Source organism: Eublepharis macularius, chromosome 3, assembly GCF_028583425.1.
Source record: "Eublepharis macularius isolate TG4126 chromosome 3, MPM_Emac_v1.0, whole genome shotgun sequence".
Classification (NCBI taxonomy): domain Eukaryota; kingdom Metazoa; phylum Chordata; class Lepidosauria; order Squamata; family Eublepharidae; genus Eublepharis; species Eublepharis macularius.
Window position 1 is genome coordinate 116,003,128 of NC_072792.1, and position 25,280 is coordinate 116,028,407.

At 40.0% G+C, this 25,280-nt stretch overlaps 1 protein-coding gene across 1 annotated transcript in view; it reads left to right on the forward strand.

Annotated features, from left to right (window-relative positions):
- The first annotated feature begins 996 nt into the window (after positions 1–996).
- Positions 997–25,280, forward strand: part of ROBO2 (roundabout guidance receptor 2) — an 892,879-nt gene continuing 868,595 nt past the window's right edge. Inside the window, exon 1 of the mRNA XM_054974970.1 lies at positions 997–1,161. Within this exon, the coding sequence (XP_054830945.1) occupies positions 1,107–1,161 (55 nt within the window). The 5' untranslated portion in view covers positions 997–1,106. The remainder of the gene's footprint in view (positions 1,162–25,280) is intronic.

Here is a 25,280-nt window from a genome sequence, read left to right on the forward strand (position 1 = left end):
CAACACTAGTGAGAGAAAGAGGGTCTGGGAAGAAAGGGGTGGGGGAAAGAGAAAATAAAGGGCTGCTGCTGCCCACCCCTCCCCAGTCTGCTCCTCGACCCTTCGGCGGTGTCCCGTCGCCTTTCTTCCTCCCTGAGGGGAACAAGAAGCTGGGTGTGGTGCCTGACGGTGGTTTAACCCACACGCCAGCTCTTCCCTCTCGGGCGGCAAACTGCGTCCTCCTTTCATCCCCCGGCTTGGTCTCTAGCCACAGCCGCCCCAGAGAGAACGTGCAAGGGCTGAGGCGAGACCGGCACCCAGGCGAGCTGCAGCAGGAGGGTGCTGCTCTCACACGAAACCGCCCGCTGCGCTCGCCGCTTTCCGCCTCGCGCTCTTTCCACAGCGGGAGCGCTCCCCCCCCCCATTCATAACTACGCGGCAGCCCGACCGCCTCGCAGCAACAGCAGCGGCGGCCACCCCCGTGTCTGCCCCTCGCCCCCTCCCGTAGACCCGGCGACACACTGGGGATCGATTCTCCTCCTCGAGCACTTCTTCCTCCTGAAGGGCGGGCGGCGTTTGGGTTGGCTCTAGAGAGGTGTGGGGAGAGCCGCGTGCAAAGCGACGGAAGATGTTGCTGAGGCGTCCCTCTTATGGAAGTTCAGGGAAGCAACTCTGCAGCTTGAAGTGATTTGGAAGGGAGAGAGAAAATGAGAAGCAGAAGCCTATGATTTTTTCTCCTCACCGCCTATTCCTCAAAGCGAAGAGAACTTTGGAGGGGGGGGGGCTCACTTTCTAAGAAGCAAACCCGCTTTTCAAAGTCTCTCCTGTCTGCTTGCTTTGGATTGTAATCGAGAGCCTTATCCACCCTTGAACAATTCCTTTGCCTCCGGTGGATTGGTAGGATTTCGGAAGCGAAGCCAGCGTGGAGTCAGCCCCTCTCGGTGTGTTTTCTCCCCGCTCGCGTTGCTAATCTGCATGGAGCTCCAAGTGTCCCATTCAAGCCCTTTTCCCTCGGCTGTTTTTGAGTCTCCCTTCACATACCGTTAGGTGCTGGGAAAATCGCAACTTCTGCAGCTACTTTTTCCCTTTTCCCTGCCTGGCATTGGATTGCTTTTGAATATGTTAAAATGGGGCTGCTAACGCCATTCCTGCTGTTTGGATTTGTCCATTTTCAAGTTTATGGTAAGTGTTGTATAACTGCCATTGCTTAGACTGAATTTCGGTCCGTGTTGACTTGGAAGAGTCTATGGAGTCCGGATTTTATGGGCTTGGGCGGGGAAGGGGTGGGGGGGAGACGGCACAGATAGGGCTGCAACAAGCTGCTTTTCTTATTTGTCAACTCCATGGAGAAACAGTTAATGACTGAAATAGCTGATGAATGGGGTGGTGCAGGTAACCTATACATAAGGGAGGGGGAAATCAACAGTAGTGATAAATCTCTAGGACGTATCAACTGATGTCGGTTGCTCCTGTTTTTGCTCTGTGCTAACTTTTTAGGTAAAAAATCGACTGACTAAATCGGGGTAATTGTTCGTTCCATTCAAGTCAAGTGACACAGACATTTGCAAGGATGAGTTTCTAAATGCTCCATTTGTAACGCAGAGAGATACAGCAGCGTGTAGCATGCTCTAAAATGGTGTGAAATAAATATATGCCTGCGAGATGTGTTGTCAGGGGAAGCTATATGAAGTAGAGAGTGTGAAAGTGGGTCGTGTGAAAGTGGGTCGTGTCTCTACTGTACTAGAAACCTTCCAGTACAGTAGAGTCTCGCAGAGAGATTGTCACTGAGAGGAACTCAGCATTCACCGTTAAAAGACAATAGGGATTTTGAACAGGTGCTGTAGGTGTCTCCACTTCCTCTTACAGTGCTGTAAAGGCAATAGCTTTGCACACGGTGTGTCTTTTGTTCAGTTTGCTTAGCCTGCCTCAAGTAAACTGAGGATCTTATGGTGACTAAATCTAGAAACATTTTGCAGAGAACTTCGTAAGGGAATTTGAACAGTGCTAAAAACAGCTGAGTGCTTGTTGCAGTGTTTTAAAATGAATGCTACTGAGACAAGAGATTAGATTAAATCAACACTGTGTGTATGGCAAACTAAGTGTAATTTAATAGAGACTGATGAAAAGACAGGACTGAAGTACTTAAAGAAAACAGTGTTGTGTTTGTGCATGTACACCTTCGCTTAGAATATATCATTCTTTTTTGTTCACAAGTTGTGCATCTGATGCACATGCAAACTAAAAACATACGTTCAGGAGATGCATGAAAGGGTAAAGGCTACCAACTCTTTGGCTAGCATCCTAATTTGGGCTTTTGTACTGTACAGGCTTTTGTACCGTAGTTAATTCACAAGTCCAGGTTGCTGTCTGTTATGGCTAGTCTGTGGGAGAAAACTTCGTTCCAGCAGGAAGCTGGTGCTTGAAAGCATTTAATATATCCATATCAAAGGGAGCCCTCTCTCTTGTAAACATAGAGTGATATTGAATTACCTACAATTACTGCATGCAGTTATGGGCTGTATAAATACAAATGCCAACCTCTCCACCACACCCCCAGCAACACATGAGGCGTTTTGAGTGCCCTACTGAAAGCTGGGAAGAGGGAATGTGTAGTGGTTGTTTCATGTGTTGTATGTCTCATGTAATATGGTCATGTTTAACATGGTTTTTAAAAAGTGATGCAGCATTATGATTCACATAAGGCACACTGGTTGTTAATTATAAAGGCTGAAAGTACAGCTATTGGCTGTTTTTTAAAAAATTGTAGGTAGCTAGAAGGAATACGATTAAAGTGCTCAGTGGAAGTGACAGAGTGAATCACAGGAGTCTGGTGTTACAGAACGTAATTAATGTACCAGGCTGTTTAGAGATATAGGAAACAAATGCAATTAACCAGCTTGCTGGAAGGACAGGAGTAAAGCGTAATTTATTCAGATTTTCTTCCATGGAGAGCACATCTAGAACTTTTTTTTAGTATTTAGCATTCTTGTACAGGGTAAACCTCTGAGAACTCATTGGTACATCCTTGAAAAACATGTTATAGACTTTATAAAAATAAATGTGCTAGCGTTTCATGAGAAGATACTGGAAGGCCATGTTACTGCCTGTGGCTGCAATCCTGCAAAACTGGCTGTGTATAGAGTTGCAATTGTGTATTTTGTATTGTTTTGAAACATGTACAGTAAGACAGAAATACTGATTAATGAATACTGATTAACTTAAGAAAGCATATTATATACTCAATATTTATATATACACACCCCTCCCGTGAAGAAGGTTGTACCACAGGATAACAGGATGTAAAGCTTGATATGTTGCATTTTAGCATACATGTCAGATGGTTCAGATAGATGTGTACTTCAAAATGTAAAGTGTGAACTTTACAAACACCCTACCAATGATACTCAGTGATAAACTGAGATAATTGTAGTTTGTTATAGGAACCTAGGTTTCCTATTAATATATAAAATGGTCCTAAATTGCTTTAAAATTTCTTAATTCAATGTTATAGATAAAGATACAGTATATATGAGTAAGCAAATCCATGAGTAAGGAAAATCTTTTTAATAACCAAAACCCACAGTCCCCCCTCCCCAAATAAAAATAGGTCATACCTCTCTCACAAGCTAAACCTCTGAGTTGTCCCCTACCTCAGTAGCTCTCTTTACAAAATTCAGCTTTTTGTATTTTTGTCATAGATTTTAGTTGAAGAGAGACAATTAGGATTGTCTGAGATGTGATATCTGTACTCTCCCTATGGTGGGAGGGCCCACAGGTAGCATCACCCAATGCTAAATTCAGGTGGTTATTTTTCCTTGTGGAATTACTTTTTGTCCACCTTTGCTTTCCTAACATGTGGATTACAACCTCCGTAAAAATAGAGTACACTATGAAATTTGTGTTCATGCATGTCTGTCTGCAGGTCTATGGCAGTTTAGCTTTGCATACAACTTAGGTACAAGTGATATTGTCTCTCCATCCTGCTGTCATTGTTGGATGCTGTTCTGAAAGTTATAAAGGGCTTTTGTCGTGTCATACCTGATTGTACACACTCAATTGACATAATGTTGAAACTGCTCATTCCAAGGTCTTTTGTTGTTGTTGTTCATATGCTTCCCTCTTTCCTTATGCTGATAAGGTAGAGGATCAAAATGGAATATTTACAAAATTATAGTTTGTGTATCAGTATGACTGAAAAGGAACACTATGATATAATGTTTTAATTTTTGTAGAATCCCTTATTTACGATCATTTTATCTTGGGGTGAAGTTGGTATTTTGTAGTTGCCCATTGCAATAGAACAAGTAAAATCCTTTCCTGATTTTAAAAGGTTTCCAACATGAAACATTTCACCATAGTGCTATAGGCTTTTCCTTTTCAGTTTTGGTAGAGATTTTGTGCATAAAAATGTTCTGCTTAAGTGCTGTGTCTTGTTTTTAGTATGCTTGTATCAGCAACTGTGGCCTAATGCAGATCAGTTGACTACCAGAGTACAAAAATTACATATAAAACTAGAATATATTCTTTTGAAGGGCATTTGTGGTGACAAAGGTTAATCTGTCCTCTGATGGTTTTTTTGCCTGTTGATGAATAGTCTTTGATAATATAGAATATGCACATTCTAATATATCACCCAGCCCTTAAATGTAAGAGTGCCATCTTTATGTTGTGTTTTAGTCTTTAACTTATTGCTTAGGATTCTTCTTAGTTAGTTTAGTAAACTTAATTCAGTGAATTCCAAGAATGCAAAGTAGGATGAACAAACTGCAGTGATCTTGGGCTTTCTTGTCATCAGATATTCAATGGAGCATGGGATACTTGTAGAGAAGCACCACAATGTGGGTGTGGTGGTGGAGGAATAAACAATGTTTACTCCATGGAGAAAGGTCTCAGTAATGGGGGACTATTACCCTTTAACTCTACTTCTCTAGCATCTTTGTAAAGAAGATGCAAAGTAAACTTGTTTGAGCATGACTTCTCTGAACATAATAGGCCGCCTCTGCTGCTGATTATAACCACATCTTAGTTAAAGCTAAAACACAGAACATAATAGAATACTGGTCTCCAATTTTTTCTCTGTCAAGCCCCAATGACTCTTCATAATAAAATATTTTAAAATAACAATTTTAACATGCCCTTGTTTGGCCTCAAATAATAGGTCAGATCCCATGTGAGCAGCCCTTGCAGAACCCCCCAAAATAAACTTTGCATGCTCTTTGCAAAGCTGCTGGATCTGAACTTTGGTTACTGCAAACTCAAAACATAGCACAAGGTCATTACTTCAATGAAGCCTTACAGGTTGCTACAGATAGACATTATGCAGTTGCTTGCACAAGCAAAGCCGTGCTAGTATATTTTCCTTTTCACTCATGTATCACTGGATCCAACCCACTATGAGACACTTGACGAATCACTGGGAATAGCCCTTTTCTATTTTATCACTCCTGGGAGTACATTGATCAGCAACAATCATCAAGTCAGTATAAGTAGAGGGTAGGGCTACCAGTGGTTTTTTGTTATCTAGGAAGCCATCCATGCTGCTAGTTACTTATTTCTAAAGAGTAAGATTTCCTTCCTGAGCAGGAGAACTTACTAGGAGAGATCTTTGAACTGAAGGCCCTTGTATTCCAAACTCCCCCAATTCTGAGTTCATCTCCAGTGCTACTTAAAATGCTGCCACCTTAAACTTGGTATCTGTCAGAACTTCGGAAGCTAGTACCAGCTGCGGCTTTCTTTTGCACACACTGTTAGACATATTACAAAATATGACTACACCGAACTTATTTTTACAGCCCAATTGCTTTCAGAGCTATTTAATCAAGATGTGAGATGGCTGTTGCCATACAGATGCACCCATGAACCACAACCATGTCTACTTGGAAGTAGGTTGTCCTTAGCATGTGTTCGTATGATTGCAGCCTTAGAAATGTCACTCAAACCTGCAGACAATATATATGAATTGATTTACTCTGACAGCACAAACTTCTGGTACTTTAAGGCAACACTGCTACTTGAAGTTAATGCAATTAACTTTGGGGTAGTCATGGCTGAGATTGGACTGTAAATCTGAAGATCCGTAGTATGGAAAGAGAGACTTCCACAGATTAAGACCCGGGGCTTTTTAATAAGGAGTTTCAAATAGAACAGTCAGCTGTCTTTTTTTAACGATTAGCATTTTGGTTGTCAAAGGATGTACCTGTTAAGATACAGTTGTGACTTGTGTAGCTTAAATAACACAAGAAAACAACATTTAAAGACCGCAGTATAATGTTTTAGCTCTTTATTGTAAAGTAAATTTGTATCCCAATATTGATTAGATAAGAATAATAATAGATACCCTGCTCTCTTGATCTGAAACTATGCCAGTCATTACTTTTTAAAAGACTGCTTTTCTTTTGGTTGCCACCTGAGTTGCCGCCCTATAATGATTATGTATAAATAGCAAAGCTCTGATTGGCTGACTGCTTAAAAGGCACATGGATGATTTGCTGCCAGGAGCTAGCTTTTTGGAACTAGTTTCTGCATGTTTGTAGGTATCTCTGTTTTGTCCTGTAGGAAGCAGGTGGTGTTCATGTTTGTCAGAAATTAAAACACTGAACTGTATTTGTTACATTTACACAGGAATTATTATTTGGTGAAGAACAAATTGCTTAAGGGGGTTGGGATTGGGAACCATTTCAAACAATATTTACAGCTAGAATTTTATATCCTTAGTTCTTTAATGAAGGGATATATGTTCCCTTTGAAATGCAAAAGCATTTGAACTTGTTTCTGGAAGAAATAGTTTTTCTAAATAAAAATTGGCCTTTCTATCTAGCCTTGCACATTTCCAAAGATCTGCCCAAGCTCCCATGCATATGAAAGCTGACTATTAATTAATATGAACGCCATTTACTGTTTATATGAAATATTATTCATTAAACGCACCCTGCTCTTAAAGCTTACTCATTGGGCAAGGAATGACAACTATCTTGTAGAAGAACTTTTTGACAATGCTACTTCTCCTGTCTTTCCTATTTCCATGCCTACGTCTTAATGTGTTTAGCTAGGCCAGTGTGGTACAGAATGGGGGGGGAGGTTGAATTTGCTGAGTAGTCATTCTTTCTTCCTTTTCCTCTGCTTTCAGCATAGTAAAATGCACTAGACCATAAGTGAATCAGGCAGCTTGCATGCCAGGAAGAGCAGCAGTGGTGTGTGTAAAGGAGATACAAAAAGGAGAGGGAGACTCTGTATGTGTATTCAGAAATGATGCACCCAGCTTGTACAGGAAAATTTGTACATCCATTTGTAAAGTGAAGCGCTTTGCTTAAGCTTATTTTGCTGCCGAAACCCAAGTCAAGAAAATCAAGTGATAACTTCCCAGTTTGTGACACAATAAATATTTGTGCTGCACTTCATAAATAACCATGTAAACATTTTGCATGAAGAAGCTCTTAATAATGTGAGTACTAATTTTGCCATCTTCTCAGGTGAATGGGAAAAGGTTTTATTTTTTTTAAAGAATGTAAGTAGAAATAACTTATTTAGAATATGAATGTTATAAAAGACTTTCCTGAAGCTTTTAAAATCTTGTCTATGATTAGAAGTTACTAGAAGCTATGTAATAAACATGTTAGTGCTTGTGTTTTCCCTTTGCATCAGGTACTTAAAATAGACTAAACAAAGGGTTCTCAAAGGACTAGTATTGTGACCTAAAAAGTTTCAAATATTGCAGCTTTGTAAAACCTAGATGCTACCAAGGAATACTTGCTTGTTTTTGTTTTCTTAGATTCAAGTTTTTTAAAATGCTTTTCTAATGTTGCTTTATTGAGAGCTTTAGTGTAAAAGAACAAGTATACAATTAAAAATAGTTTTGTAATAAATATTTACTGTATCTGTTTAGATATAATGTTAATTTGCCATTCATGAACACAATTTCTTTCCCCCCCGTAACTTCAGGTTAAATAGAATGATACGTGCACAAGTGCTTGGAACTTCCAGCTCCACAATTTCTGTCTAACATGAAATTATTCAACGGTTTACAGAGCATAGCTTACTTCTGAGCACATAATTTCAGGACATTTTAGAAATCCAGCTCTTGACAATAGTAGTTGGCAAGCAGGGAACCCAGAAGGACTTGTTGGAGGCATCTCATTTCCTTTATATCCCCCTCCCCACACTGATTCTTCTTTCCCTCCTCCTGACAGCCCCCATACTTGTTCCTTTTTTCATGCTTGCTTCTCTCTTTCCTATTCACCAACCGACCTTCCATTTTTCTAGTCCCACCCAAAGTCTTCACTTTTATTTATTATTTATTTACTTCATTTATATCTCACCTTTTCCCTCAGTGGGGGCCCTAACAGTAGATTACCTCCTTCTCCTCTCCATTTTATCCTCATTGAGGTAGATTAGGTTGAGAGAGAGTGACTGGCCCAAGCCTCAGCAAGTTTCCAAAGCAGAGCAAGGATTTGAACTGATCCTAGTCTGACACTGTAACTGGTACACCACACTGTCTCTCAGCTTTCACTCCTTCCTTATCCCTGAAAGCCACTTCCTGGGAAAAGTCTGGCCAAGTTACAAAAGTCATGTGCTAATGAGTCACTTAGGTGAGTTGTGTGATGGACACTAATGGGTCCAGTCAGTTTCACAGGTTATGTGGTGACTGCTGCTAGGCCTAGACAAGTTGTGTGGCATCAGGTCATCTGACAGACCTGAGTAAGTTATGCAGATTGCATGGTAATAAGTCATTCAGGTGAGTTGCCTGGGTGCTGCTGTTGCATAATAGTGAGTTGCCAGGTGGTTTCTTTTGAACCTAGCCTCAATGTTTCCCCCCTCATGGGCAGGGGGGAAAGGAGCAAGGGTAGACTGGGAGGCAAAATGAGCGTTTGGAATGGCCCTTTCATCACCTTTTACTGACAGAAACCAAGGCTTGAAAGCTGGCAATAGTGTTGTGGTTGCCTGTTTACTCCCACAACAACCAATGAGATCAAATATTGTCCATTTCTTAAAGCTACAGGTGTTGCTTCTACTATTTTGTGGGATTTGAACCCCATAATGTAGGGTTTTCCTCAGGTTTGTAGCAAGATGTGTCTTGTTTGTTTGCAGCCCTAATCTGTGGATGTAAGAATCCCAATCTTGGGCCATGTTAATCGTTAAATATAATGATAACTGTTAACACATATAACAGAATAAATAGAAGATGAGAACACACTTGTAACAATAGATAGAATATATACAGCTTTTTGGTATCAAATGTTAATACATTGCTGGCTGCTACATTTGATCCTAACTAGCACAGAACATTCCTTTGAGCTATCAGATTCTTTCAAGATGTAATGCAAAGCAAGTCATACCATAGTAATGTAATTTCACTTTAACCAAGTGTGCGTCATACTTGCGGAAGGGTAAGTACCCTGCTGCTCCCCCACCCCCTTCCCCCCCTGGTTTGGCCCCCAAGAGTCCTGGCACCCCTAGTGGCACTGTGCAGTAAAATATGTGCATAAGATAAATAATATGTGCATAAGATAAATAAACCCCCTAGTGGCACTGTGCATAAGATAAATAAATCATAGAATAAATGACTAGCAGTAAGATATAGGTACAGTAAACTTAGTCACTCACTGCTATTAATTTGTCATTGATTACAGGAGAAACTAAGTGGAGGAAATTAACCTTTAAAATATCTTGTTACGCACACCAGCTAACATCTTGTTTTAGTATACTAAAAAGAGTACCAGAGCTACCTTCCTACCACTGTGAAAGTGTCAAGAGTCAAGAACTGATTATAAGATGTAATTTACTGGGATATCTGCCTTGTAATCATGGATCTTCAAACGTTGATTTTGTGTCATTTTCTGAAGTTCTCATGTTTTAAAATCCAGTATGAGACCTTTATTGTGTGTTGGAAAATTGGAGTGCTCAGTATGAGTTATATCAAAAGAAAGAGTTATATATGCAGTGGCTGAAAAACCGCCTCCAGATTCCTGGTGTCTTATGACTATATCAAATGTTGTGGTATTTTAATTAAATTGTTTTAGAATTAAATTAATGGCTTGCCCAGTCAACAGTTTGGAAGACTTGCAATTTACATTCACAGTTGAAATCGGTTACTCAGAGTCTGTGTGGACCTTCATCCAAGTTGTTCACATTAGAGATGGGCACGAACTGAAATATGAACCAAAATTCATCGTGAACTGAGCCGGTTTGTGATTCGCGAACCAGTGTTTCGTCAGAGCCCATTTTTGATGAACTGTCATGAAATTTAGGCTGGTTAGTTTGGTTTGTTTTTTGGTTTGTCACTGCAGACAGCCTGGCGCCAATCAATCAGTTTCCTAGGCAAGAGGGGATGGACTTTCTGCAGACTTTCTGCTGACCCGGAAGTGGCCTTCTGCTGGCCCAGAAGTGGCCTTCTGCTGACCTGGAAGTGACGATTTGCTGACCCAGATGTGATGTTTTCACAAACTAAATGAACTGGTTCGCGAACGAGGGCAGGTTCATGAAAGTTCATGATTTGTGGTTCATGAAATGTGACGAACCATGAACCGCACGGGTCAGGTTTCTTCCAGTTCGTGCCCATCTCTAGTTCTCATATTTATCATTAACAAAGAAGAAGGCATGGTGATTGTGGTGTCAGTGGAGATTATGTATGGAGAAGTTGTGTATAGGCATAAAATTGTAACCTTTCCCTTCTGATTATCTAGTTTAGCATACAAGTGGCTAATTCAAAATTGGGGAAATGACTGAAGTTCTGAACTAAAAGAATTTATATTGGTATATAGCAGAGGTTCCCAAGCTTATTTGGCCTACTACCCCCTTTTTAGAAAAAAAAAATACTGAGCACCACCCTGGAAATCTGCCTTCAAGAAGTGGACAAAAAGATGCAGTGAGAAATTTGCACATAGTAAAGAAAGATGTTGTTGTAAATAAGACACTTTGAAGCTCGAAATCATAAAGTATTTTATAAAATCAGCCATATAGTAACATTTTCATACACACAGAAATTAGTGAAGAATAATATTAAATAAAAATCACAAATAACATTAAAATAATCCTAATGAGAAGGATGATCCTGGTGCGCTGCTAGCAGTTTATTAATGTTTGGCTCTATTTTTGTCAGCAGCAATCTTAAATCATCGTGATTAGCTATTTGCAGTCAGTTTCTTGCAGATTTGTGACCGCACTGAACCCACATTCCACTTAAATATGTTGAAGGAAATGCAATTAGAAACTTTTGTAATATAGCCCATAATCCAGGATAAAGTGTAGGTATCTGCTTTTGCAGCCAGAACTGTTGGTAGCCATCTTTGAATTTAAATTTCAATTCCTTATTTGTTGTTACTTCTATAAGTTCTTCTTGTAATTCTGGAGATTCTTCAGAATTGTGTCTGTACAGAATTGTGTCTGTACTTGAAAAAGGGTCCAAAACCCAGTCAGGTATGTTCATTTTAAGAATATCTTCAAATCGTTGATTAAATAAAGAATAAAGAGTCTCCAAGTGCTGACAATAGGTAAGCAAGTCTTCATCATGTTTTTCTACTGTTGATAAATTTGGAAACTGGCTGAATTCCCCTTGTCCTAAATTTCGTTTGTACAGAAGAAGTTTTCCCACAAACGTGGAAATGACAGTTTTTGTTTTGATTAAATTCAGCTCATCGCCTTGGAGCTGTAGATTTGTTTCATTAAATTTAGTAAACGTCTGTCAAATAAGCTATGTCTTTTTTGGAATCAATCAAGTTGGCTCGTAAAGCATCATCTTTGTTTTCTAGGAACTCTAGCAGTGAGTCAAAGAGTTTATAAAACTGATCCAAACAGGCACCTTTTGATAGCCAACGAACTTCTGTATGAAGCAGCAAGTGATTGAATTCTTCATTGTTTTCAATACAAAGTTGTCCAAACAATCTGTCTCATTCAATGAATTGCTTCTGATTTTGTTGACTGCTTTAATGACATAATATAATGACCTATATAGGTGTTCACTCAGATTTTTGGCAACTAGAGGTTGACGATGAATGACACAGTGTACAGTAAATACATTTGGAACCGCTTTTTTTAAATATGTAAGAAACCCCCTGTAGCGCTCCATCATTGCTGGAGCACCATCAGTAGCAACTGACAATATATTACTCAGGTGAATTTCTTTTTCTTTAAAAAAAACACTTCCAATGCATGGAATATCGATTCTCCTTTGGTTTCAGTTTGCAAATGTTTAGCAAATAATAATTTTTGGCAAATTTTCCTTCTTTTATGAATCACACGTATGCTAAAAGCAACGCTTCATTTCCTGGCAAAACTGACTAATCAAGCTGTATAGAGAGCTAGGATGTTTTTAAATACTCACCTAATGCGTCTTCAACATCTTGAGCCATTTCATCAATTCTTCTTTGCACTGTATTTATTGATCAAAGAAATTTTCTTGGTAATATCAGATGCTAGCTTGTGTAGCATGGTGCATATTACCTCACTTATAGCTGATAGAATTAGTTCTTCACCAATAGAATGCAGTTTTCCCGATTTAGCAATCAGTAACGAAATGTTGTAAGAAGCATGCAACTCATCGTCATCTTGTTTGGATACCGTTGAAAAGAGTTTTGCCAATGTCGGCTGTCTCAAAAAGTTTTCTTTAAGTGCTTGAAAATAAGATAAATCCTTATCTTTCTTATCAGCATGAACTTTTGTCAAATGTTCTTGTAGTCTTGAAGGCTTCATAGCTTCATTTGATAAAACTTTTTGGCAAATCAGGCACATTGGTAATGTACCGGTTGTAGGTGTCTGAATAAAGCCATAGTTCAGATATTGAATACTATACTGTCTAAATTTTTTCTTAGGTTCAGCCATGATATTACCTGTAAAAAAGTGCAAGGGAGTCAGAATTTGCAATCCTTGGCTTCTCCCCTTAAATGTGCTCCATTTGCATAAAACTTCTGCAGACTATGAAGAATTTGGCATTCTTTGAGGCATACAGTTCAGGAGCTCCAAGCAAAGCAAAACCTGTCAAAACGAACAAAGCACACCTTACATGCCGATCTCTGTTCTGTGCGCTGGGTGGGGGGGTGGGGATATCCAAGATCCAGTGAGCCTATCTAGCATCCCAGAAGGGGAAGTATTTCAGTGCCCTGAGTTGCTATATAGGACATTTTATCACACCACCACACCAACAAGCAACTACTACAGTTAATTTTTAAAAAATCCAACACAAATACTTTTTTAAAAAAAAATATTCTAGTTACATCATAAAAAAGGCACTTTTCACAAAAACAAATTTTAAAATAACAAGAAAGGAAGTAAAAAAAATTATGACCATTTTATGTACCTTCTGAAAACCGCCCCTCCCAACACCTGCACTGTGGCTTAAAATCAGTAATTGTTTGCCACTGTTGAGTCATATTATCTATTATCTTCACTATTTTAACTACTATATTGGAGCCAGAATAGATAAATGTTTTCGAACAGGCTAATTTCCAATAACAATAGAATAACAATAAGCAATGTAACACTGTAGACAGAAAAGTACATGAAAGTTTAGTAAAGAAGAGACCTAAAAGCAATGGAAGCATCAACAGATAGCCATGAGATATGGGTTATTTTGCCTTCTTTGTTTATCCAGTTATTGATCTATCCCCGTGTGCTTGGTAGGAGAGATCCAGCCTGGATCTCCTTAAATTGTTCTCGAATCCAGCAAATTAACTTGGGAACTGTTCTCAAAGGTATTCCTTGAGTTTCTTGGGTTTCCTGCTCTGTTGGGCCCAGAATCTTATCTTCATGATTGGTAGGGATTGGATCAACAATGTCCCCTCCTTCTAGAATCTTGCAGGACTTCTGAGGTGACCACATATCATGCACTTGCTGTATAACCTCAGATGACTGGGAAAAGTCCAAGATAGTAGATGGATTGACCAGAGAGTTGGAAATCTCAGGCTCTTGGATATCTTGGACATTACTGCAATGCCGAGAGGTTAGAATGTTCATCAAAGAAATATCCTTTGGCAAATCAAAGTCAGTTAGATCCTTCAAAGGTTCAGCCTGCTTTGATATTGGTTGCGTAATTTGTTTCAGCTCACTGACCAAATTAGTAGATGATGAAATTCCAGACCTTAGTTTTCCACTGCCATTAATAGGGGATATTACCACTTTATTCTTGCTCTGTTGTTTCTGAATTTCCTAAGGACCCCTGGCATTGGAACACGACCACCTCCTCTTAGACTAAGAGGTCTCTTACTTAAATCCCAGAAAACTCTAACTGGACGAATGCCAAAGGTGCCTAAAAAGCCTCTCATTTTTAGCAGCATCAGTGGGATGGTAGATTGCTGAAAGGAAAGAACCGTGCTTCTGTTTGAGAGACAATTAGGAAGTCTTTCAGTTGATTCAAGATCGACCTCCTCTGCCTCCAGCCTCAACAGCTGGCTCAAAGAGTAAACCTCTTCTTGTTTGTTGTCCCAGCAGCCTGCATTCACTGCAATCCGACAAATACTTTTAAATGCAAACCAAACTTTTAAAACTGTCACCAAAATTTTTCAACTTTAAGCCAAACCCCCCACCCCCAACGAGCAACTACAGTTAATTTAAAAACAATCCTACAGTAATACTTTTAAATGCAAAACAAACTTTAAAAACTTTCCCCCAAAATTCTTAACTGTAAGAGAGTAAGGATTAGCCAACCCCTACCCCACACCCAACAGAATCGTAACCCAAAGGCACCCCAAGCAGGCCGCCCAACCTAAAGTAAAGGGACACTAATTTAAAAGGTCCTTTTACTAATATTCTTCTTTTAAAAAATATATTTCTCCCAAATCTTACCTTTTAGATGTCTTCTTCAGTCCAGGTAGAGTCCACCATGATCCACGCAGCCAGACAGGCCAAGGCAGGCACAGAACAGCAGCAGCTGAAGGCCTGAAGCCAGAGGCCAGCAGCAGCCACCACACAATAGCCCAGCAGCAACCCAAGCCTTACAAGGGTGCACATGCATTTGCAATTTGCAAATGCATGGATGTGATTGGCTGTGGGGACACCTCTCCACCTCCACCTCCCTCCCTGATATCAGGGAAGACCAGGAGAAGGCAGGAAAAGGCTACTTTAGATAGGTTCTGGACTCTTCTTTCTTTATGCATCCACTGCCGCCTTATTTTTATTCAATGCCCCCCAATTGCACCCAAGGCTGCTACTGCCCACCTGGATCATTCCAGCGCCCCCCCCAGGGGGCAGTATTGCCCACTTTGGGAACCACTGATATATAGGAAAGCCAATTTGTAGAAGAGCCAGTGTAGTATAATGGTTAGTATGCTAGGATCAAGGAGACCTGTGTTCAGAACCCTGCTCTACTGTCCATTTTGCTGGTTGACCTTAGCCCAGTCGTTGTTTCTCAGTCTCACTTCGTTCTCAAGGTTGGAGGACACCAGAGGTGAGGAGGAGACCATGTAAGCTGCTCTACGCTCCATGGAGAAGGGCAGGGATAAAAATAAATAAAATTGGATGATAATGGTGCATGCTTATACGGCAATTCCACTGTTCAGGTTGCTTCATGTGCACTGTATTGTTGGAATCCTTGTAAAAAGTCTTGTAAGACAAGCCAGTATTCTTGCGCCCAGATTCCAGATGGTGGAAGACTGAGGCTGACAGAGCAGCACATCTGAAGTCACATTTTCATGGCAGAAACCAAATCTAAATTAGGTGCTTTACAGATGATAGCTCATTTTCTTAGTCTTCGTCAAGCTGCAATAATAAAACATAGGAGAAATGCAGTGTGTTGTAATTTCAGTTTCTCCACACCTAGCACACCTCAAATTGGATTTTAAATAGCAGTCCTACTTTTTCTAATAAAAATTTATATCCATTCATCTGAGAATATGAGCTATAGATTTTTCTGTTTTTGTCTTCCTAAGTAGCAAAGTATGGCTGGCAGATAATGAGATTAGACTTTAAAAAAAAACATCCCCATGGAAGTGAAAATCTGTTTGAAATTCAGTTCCCAAACGATCTATGTACAATCTAGCTAATTTTAAAACACTGACTTTGAAAATTTCTTGCATGACAGTGTTTGTATCACCAGAAAATTTTTTGGTAAAAGCTTTGAACATAACAATGAAGGTGGTCAGAGTACTGATCCAAAAGAAAAAAATGGATAAAATTATAATTAAAGTGAGCATTGATTAAAGTTATTTGATGTTTAAGGAAGGCCATTTGACAATCCGTTCTTAGGATCAAATGCAAGAGAACATGTGTCTGGCTTTGTATGACCCCAAATTCTTCTGTTCCCCTTTTAGCAGACAACATGCCTTTTTCTCTCAGTGATATTGGTTGCTAGGAGAAGTGCAGTGGTCTGATCTCTTCTTATCCTGCAGAAAAACCAAAGAACATATTGAGTTGTAGAGAGGAATAGCACAGTATGAGCCATGAATCATGAGTTGTCTCTAATATGTCAACTTTGTTCCCCTTTTTTCTTCCCCAAACTTTTGTTTTTAGTGATAGTGCTCCTTTTCATCATCTTCTATATAAGCCATTCAATGGAAGGAGAAAAAAAATTGTTCTGTTGACAGTCCACTCAGAGAAACAAAAAAATGTGTTGAGAGGTATTCACCAGTTGTGTTAGTGACAATGCGTTACTAAAAGAATAGCTTTAGTCAACTGCCTTTAAAACAGAGTGATTAATACCTTCTGTTTTTACCAAGGAGAAGGAAAAAAGAAAAGCCTTCATACTGGTTCTGCCAGTGGTTCAGCCTAAATTCTGGTTGTAAATAATAGCACTTCAGTTGTTGTTTTAAATTGAAGTGGGAAAGGCATTAGTATTCTTTGAACAGTTTTCTTTCTTTTTCCAAACTACTTCATGCCAGCCCTTTTCTTGTTTAACTAAAAATAAGCTACTTCCTGTGAATATTTCACCCTCTTTTCTCCGTCTGAAACTCACTTGAACATTTTTTATTTGTTATAAACTAACAGATTAAAAGTGAAAAATTAATTCATGTAGTACATTCATGTAGTAAAATACAAAATGAAGCACATATACCACAGTCAGTCATCTGAAGGAAGCATGGAAACTGGACAGCTAGGCCTTCTTAGTAGGGAGTTCCACAGGGAAGATAATGGAAGGCCCTTGTTGAACCGCAAATGGCAAGGGTATCCTAAGCAGGGACACAGCATTTTATTTATATAGCTAAAAAGAGTGCTTCTGCCTACAAAGACCACCTGGGAATCAAGCAGTAGCATCAGGTGCAGAAGCAATTCCCAGTTGTGAACCTGAACCTACAAATGGAAAATGACACCTTCCTGAACAGGCCTGTCATCAGTTCCTAGAACAACTGACTTGTTCATTATCATCACCAGCAACTCCCTTGTCTAGATTGAGTTTGATTATATTGATCCTTATCCAGTCAATTCCTTACTTGACTAGAGATGTAACATTTCCAACATTTTTGATCTATTATAATGGGTGCAAAGTAAAAACAGAGAACAACAAAAAGGAAAAACAAGAGATCTGTTCCTCAAAACCTAGGAAATTAAAAGGAAATTCAAACCATAGCTAGAGCTTCTGAAAGATCAACACAGAAATGGAGTATCCAATCAGGACAAACTAAAGGAAATATGGAAACAATGCACTGAAGAACTACACAGAAGAGACGGAAATATAACAGATTCCTTCAAAGAAGAAACTTTTGATGAAGAACCTGAAATCTTAGAAAATGAAAGCTGCACTCAAAGAAATTGTGAGAAAGAAATCACTAGGAGTAGAAATTGGAAGAAACAGATCATCAGGAGATAGAACTGAGTCCATCAAAATCTTAACAAGAAGAATGGAAGATGTTCCAATGCAGTATAGAACATTGCTATTTTACATGACTACAGCAGCAAGACTTTTGTATGCGCAGGAATGGAAAGTTCAAGACATACCAACTATAGAAGATTGGATTTACAAATTGTTGTACATGGCAGAAATGGACAAAATGACAAGAAAACTGAAGATCTGGATCCAGGAGAATATTTTGCAGACTGGGGGAAACTGAGACAATATTTAGAAAAAAAATGGGACGTGAAAGGAGGACTGTGGCAGTTTGAGAATTAATTTGTGATTTTATAAAGGGGAGAGAGAAGTAACTTTACCATTAATGGGGAAATTTAGTCATTAATTAATCTAAGCTAACACTATTATTAAGAAGATTGTATTAAAAATAGATAGGTTAAACAGTTAGGAATAGAATGGATATATTAGAGAATCTGAGATACAGAATAATTTGAACATTCTTAGAATAAGGGATACAATATATATAAGATTTAGAAGAATATAGTTAAAAATAATTTAAACGATAAGATGGGTTAAGGGTTGGAAAGCTGTTGGAAGTCAATAAGGGGGGGGAGGGGGTTGTTATAATTTAGGTAATATGGGGAATTTATGTAAAATATATGTACTCACCAATAAAAAATTTTATTAAAAAAAACAAAAAACAAAATCTTAACAAGAATATGTCAACAAATATGTAAAAAAAATAGTGGCCCACAGACTGGAAATGCTTAATCTGCATTCGACTTCTGAAAAAAGGGGATGACAAAGAGTGCTGCAGCTATTGGACCATCACCTTAATTTTCCACGCAAGCAAAGTGATGCTTAAAATTCTACAACAAAGACTCTTAACATATATGAAATTAGAAATGCCAGATGTTCGCGTTGGTTTCACAAAAAGAAGAGACACTAAAAATTACATTGCAAATTTATGAATGCTAATGGAATGTGCCAGGGAATTTCAAAAGAAAATCAACCTGTGTTTTATAGATTACAGCAAAGCTTTTGACTGTGTGGATCATGAAAAGGTGTGGATGGTGTTGAAAAAAATGGGTGTGCCACAACATCTGATTGATTTGATGTGCAACTTAGGCTACTGTTAGGACAGAACATGGGTAAAATGGTTTCTAGTTGGCAAAGGTGTCAGAGAAGGATGTATATTATGTCCCTGTCTGTTTAACCTATACTCAGAAAATACCTTAAGGAAAGCTGCATTCGATTTAGAAGAAGCTAGATTGAAAAATCGATGGAGAGAACATAATTTGAGATATGCAGATGGTACCGCATTACATGAAATGTCTTGAAACGATTACTGATAAAGGTTAAGGGGAAAAGTCGCAAAGCAGGATTACAGTTGAACATCAAGGAGACAAAAATAATGACCACTGAGAAACTACACTATTTCAAAGTGGATTGTGAAGAAATTGAAAGATTTTCTATTCATTGGCTCAGTCATTAGCCAAAAGAGATATTGCGACCAAGTAATTAAAAGGAGATCAAGATTCAGAAGAGCAGCCATGAAGTAACTAGAAAAGATCTTTAAGATTAAGGATGTGTCACTGGGGACCAAAATCAAGATAATCCATACTATACTATTCCCCATTACTGTGTATGGATGTGACATTTGGGCAGTGAAGAAAGCTGACAAGAAGAAAATTGATTAATTTATAACGTGGTGCTGGAGGAGAATTCTGTTGATACCATGGATGGTCAAAAAGACAAATAAGTGGGTTCTAGATAACATCAAGCCTGAATTCTCACAAGAAGCTAAAATGACAAAACTGAAGCTATCGTACTTTGGTCACATCATGAAAAGAAAAGACTCACTGGAAAAGACAATAACCCTAGGAAAAGTGGAAGACAGGATGAAAAGAGGAAGACCCCAAATGAGATGGCTTGACTCAATAAAAGAAGCCGCATCTTCAAGTTTGTAAATCTGAGCAAGGCTGTTAATGATAAGATGTCTTGGAGGTCTTTTATTCATTGGTTTGCCATAAGTCGGAAGTGACTTGACGGCACATAACACATACAGACACCTGATGCTTCTGCTTTATTTTCAGGTAGTATCAGTAGTCTGGTGCACTCTTTTCAGCTATATGAAATATGTTGTTCAGGATAACAGAAATATGGCTTTATAAACAAAAATAATACAGGATTTAATACATGCCTGGGCAAAATTCAAAATTCTAAATCATGTGGTAGAAGTGACTCCTCTCATATTCTCCTACTTAGCTTACGTTACATGTTACAAAGACCCCCCTATTGATATCCTTGTCATACAAAATTTAACAAGGGCTGCCTCAGGAATTCACTGTCTTACTGGAATATCCTGTGGTTTCTAATCATTTTATTAATATGTATAGCACAATCAAAATACATTGAGATATATAGCACAATTCAAAGGGCTGATTCTTACTTTCCAGGCCCTAAATGGCTTGGAGCTAGAGTACCTGAAAGACTACCTCTTTCCATATAGTCCAGTCAGCCTTCCAGTTAAGATCTGCCTCTCAAGCCTTTCTATGCCACCTCCTTTAGAAATGAGGTGGATGGCAACTAAACACAGGGCATTTTCTGTAGTGGCATCTCTCACTTGAGGCTCACCTGGCACCTATTTTACTTTCTTTTAGGCACCAGGCTAAAACTCATCTTTGTACCCAGGCTTTAAAGTAGAGATTTCATCTTCCAAGCTTTTTAATGTATGCTTCTGTTGTCCGGGGTCCACAACCCAGCCCCCGGACTTACCTGGAGAGAAGGATGGGAGACCCCCGGGAGACACCTGCCCAGCTGCTGCCACAGGCACTTGCCCAGGGGGAAACAGTCACAGCACCCCAGCAACAGAGTCAGGGGGCTGGAGCAGTCACAGCACCCCAGCAGCAGAGTCAGGGGGCTGGAACAGTCACAGTACCCCAGCAGCAGAGTCAGGGGGCTAGAACAGTCAAAGCGCCCCAGCAGCAGGGTCAGGGGACCCAGGAGCTTCAGGGAAGGCAACACAGCCAGCAGCAAGTGTGGGAGGGGAAGAGCCAGAGGGGGAAGCTTGCCAGGGAAGCGCAGCCACGCCCAGCTCCAAGGGACAGGCAGCTCAGATGCTGGTTGGAAGGGTACCTTGTGAGCAGAGGCAGAGACGGCCAAGGCGCAGCACCTAGAAAGGCCCTGCCAGCCCAGTCCTGCAGGGAAGGTTAAAGGAGAATGAGGGAGGGAGAGAAGAAGGCACACCCAGAGGAAGCCTCATCTGGGACACCTTTACATTCAGCCCCACCCTGCTAGAGATGCAGGGATGGCCGGGACGAGTTAATGAAAGAGAAGGAACACCTGAGAGCAGACACAGCTGAGCAGCCTCAGGGGAGAGAAGGAGCTTGGAGGGAAGGGCGGAGGCAGCCAAGGGAAACCCTATAAAAGCTCCCTCAGGAGAGCATTCAGGGTGGGTTGATTGAGTAGGAGCAATTGAGTGGAGTTGGAGCGAAGCAGAGCGAGAGCGGAGGCAAGGAGTAAAGTTGAGGGAAGAGGAGGAGATGGCAGAGGTCAGGGGTGTGTGTGGTGCAGGTTGAGCAGGCCAGTGAGTGGACTGAGAGGGAGTCTGGGTGAGGTATACCATCCCTCCTTCCACAGAGCAGGGTCCTGCAGCATCCCTGGCACCCCTTTGACGTCAGGGCTGGACATGCCGGGGTCCCGCCCAGCGGCGGTCACCACAAGCCCTGTTTTATAGATAGTTTTCATGCTGCTTATGTTTAATGGGTTCTTGTTTTTTATAGCGTAGTTTCGAACAGTAAGCTGCGTCGAGCAGGACTCTGAAGAGTCCTGAATTGCCCAACTAGATGATTACTTAGCTAGACTATAGAATGTTATTCTTTTGTGCATTGGGAAAATAGTTTCAATATTCTTACGGTCCTTTGCAGCAAAGCCTAAAGAGAAGGTGATGACAAACACCTTTGGAGAGCCACTGTCAATTCAGAGTAGACAATCCTGATTTTGCTAGACTACTGATCTCATTCATTTATGTGGTCCCAGGGTGGATTTGATTTAAATCACACTTTAAATCACTAATCAGTAAGACTTGATTTAAATCGTGGTTTTCTACATAAAGGCTCATTCTTGCTGCTTATTATTATTGCTATCCCAGATGAAAATTCCATTTTAAGATCAGTAACTTCTCAGGTTAGTTTTACAGTTATATCAGAAAATGAATGATTGTTTTATAATTTACCATTTGAAATAGATAATTATGAAATTATTGCTAGGTGAACTAACTCCGGTTTAATAGGTTAATAATTCATATTTGCACAATTTTTCTGCTGTACTTTATTGGAAGAAGTAGGGTTGCTAGGTGTTCGTTTCCCCCTCAGACAATCTGGGTTTTTTATCGGACTGCGTTTAAAATACCAGACATATAAATGTCCAGTATTTTTGCATGTGGGGGAGGAGCAACTGGCCACTGGACTGTAGGAGTTGGCAGGAGTACCAGCAGTGCACTGCTGCACTGCCTCCACCCCTACCTCCTGCTCTTCTGGGGAAGTGGCCGGCACACCAGCCCAGCCTGCACCTACTGTGCCATTTCCCCTCCTGTTTCCAGCTTGCTTGCCTGACCTCTTGCACACTGGGGAAGCAGCTGGCTGTGTGCCAGAGAAGTAGCTGGCATGCATGCCTGGCCGTCAGGCCAGCAATAACATCACTTTGCAGAAGTGATATCACGCTGGATTTGGGAGCATACACCGTGTGAAGAGGAACTGTTGTGTGAGTATCAGGGCCCCCATCTGTTTTTTGAGGGAGACCATCTGGCAACCTTAGGAAGGAGATAATATTTATTGAACTAAAACAATAAAATATATAACATGTATTCTTGTTCTTGCTTAAACATCCATGTTTCTTAATTAACATAGTTAAAACCAAACTGAGTCTGTTTTACAGCCTGCTGCCCATTATAGGCTTTCTCTTCAAGGGAGAGAATAATATGATAAATCTCACACTACACTCACAAAGATCACAAGAATTCTGGAGAATTCTGCTCAGAAAGTTTCACTTTCATTTGTACTTCTTGCCCCTACTTCCTCTTATTTAATTCTTAAAATCTCCTTATTCAGATTACAATCTCCTGTTCATTGAACTTCATGAAATTTAGTACTTAAAAGATGAGGATTGAGTCTATGTACGTAGATTTGCAGAAGAACAGTAGGATTGAAATCTCTTTTTCAACTCCCTATGTTCATTTTAAAACATTTTTGCTGTTAAGAAGAGGTAAGTTATCTCTGGAGACACAAATTCTCAGTTTTGAGAACTGCAAAACCAAGCATCTGTGATGGTATCTTCTAGACAGAAAAATTACCCAAAAGAATCTTACAGAAACCTCTGGGAGAGCATGACATTGGGACTCCAAAGAATAAATTAATGAAATTCATTTACAAAAAAAAAAATTAGGCATTGCCTGTATATACAGTCTCATACTAATTAAAAATTAATCTTTATTTCATGATGAAACCCCTCGGGCTATAATTTATCTTAAATAGAAAATGATATTTAGATTTTTCCTCAAAAAGCATTCTCTTAAAAAAAAACATTTAAATAAAAATATCTGATTTGAATTTTAAAAATCTGATATTTTTATTTTTTTATAAAAGATCATTGATTTTTTTTATCCCCCCTGTGTTGTCCCACTCCCTATCCCATCTTGTAAATACTATTCTTTAATTTAAAGACTGTTTAGAATCTTTAGTCACTGCAAAATGTGACTTTTTAATTGTATTATGTAAGAACTAGCAAGCAAGCCCATTGTATAAACAATGGGCTTTAGAAAACCTGGTGCCCTGCCCCTCCATGCCGAGGCTCCTGTTGCCCCTGCCTCCGCTTGAGCCAGTGTCTGTGGCTTGGAGGCCGATGGTGCGGTGTGGCCAGCCATTCCCTCGGCCTCTGCTGCCCTTGTGGTGGCCTACACCGACCCTGGTGCTGCATAGGACAGCAGCTGAAACCCCGTAGGGACCAATGTGGCTCTGCTGGCTGCTCTGGTGGCTACTTGGGCTGGTGTGTCTCCTTCTAGTGACCGAGGCCCAGGATGGACTGGCACGGCCCTGCTGACTGCTCTGGTGGCTGCTCAGGCCAGCGTGTCTCCTCCATCTGCTCCTCCCTCACCCAGCAGAGCAGTCGCTCTGCTGACTGTCCTAGCAGTGGCCTGTGCTCAGGGATCTTCCCTCTGCATCCTGGCTGAGTAAGTGAGCGCAGACTCTGTCTCTGGGCTTTCGCGGCCAGGTAAGTTAGTTGCTGATGACTCACTTTTTATCCCCATGAGTGTCCCTGTGTGGGGATAATATGTGAGTCGTCGGCAAGATGGATTCCTTTTTATATCTTAGGATGTTGTAGAGCACTCCTTAGGCCTATACTAAAACAATTTCATTCCCTCCTCCCACTTCTGGTACAGTTAAAGCCACTGGTTTTATCCTTTAAATACAGATTAAAGACTGTGGGTTTTTTTCACATCAGCATCCCTATATGTAACGATTTTGGCAGGTGGCTCTTATTTGACTTCCTTACTTGTCTAAACTTGGAATGTGAGGGCACACATTATCCATAAAACTCCCTCTTTAGGAAAGCCAACTAGCTTTCCTTCCTCTTCCTTCCTGTTCCTTGAAGAACTTACATAGTAAGAGGGATTGTTGTTTTGTCAAATAATGTATGTTTTGGCTGTTTATATGTTCTGAGTTTATTTTTGTTTACTGTAGTTTTGTTAGCTGCGCTGATAGATATAGGCTAGGAGATAGCTATAAACATGAAAATCAATTTAAATGATCTCTTCTGCGAAAACTGCACAAGCTCCCCTGTGCTGAAGGTATGAATTCTTTCAACCAATAAAATAATAAGGAAAGAAACATCAAGTCAGTATATATGGACAATGAAAAAGATTTTTGATGTCTGTGGATATTAGGTACTGTATTCTTTTGTGAAAACTTGCTTACTTGTCCAGGAATTCATGAGGGGTGGTTTACAATGATGGAATGGTAAAAAGTGCAGTATTCCAGAGCATACTGTAATAAAGGCTTACTGAGCTGAAGCATTGTACCTCTTAGGGATCCCATGTTCCTGGTGGGGGCGGGGGATTCCCCGCTCCCAGTATCTGCCCCCCTCATGGGCTGAATTGGCCCCATGAAGATCAGGAGCAAATGTGGGTTTAGTCTCCAGGTAAGCGCTAGGGCCCCCTCCTCCTGCCAGGAGGGTATAGGAACCTGGCAATGCTAGTACCTCAGCATGCTAATGTCACATGCTAATGTCTGTTATGCTCAAGAACTGTTCCTATGACATTCGAAAAGTTAATGTTATTATATATCAAAGTGACTGCATATATACATGCTCTCTAAAATTAGAATTTTGTAATTTTGTAGTTCGTGGCAAAAAGCTGACTTTGTGGCAAAAGCTGACTTTGAAGAATTTTAAAATGTTCCAGTAAGCAAAGATGAAGCTTTAAAATGCAAAACCCACAATGTTTTTTTTAAAGATACATTCAACATTGCTCAGATGTATTATTACTGTTCTACTGTCTTTCAAAAACTACCCAGTTCAGCAAAAATTCAATTACACT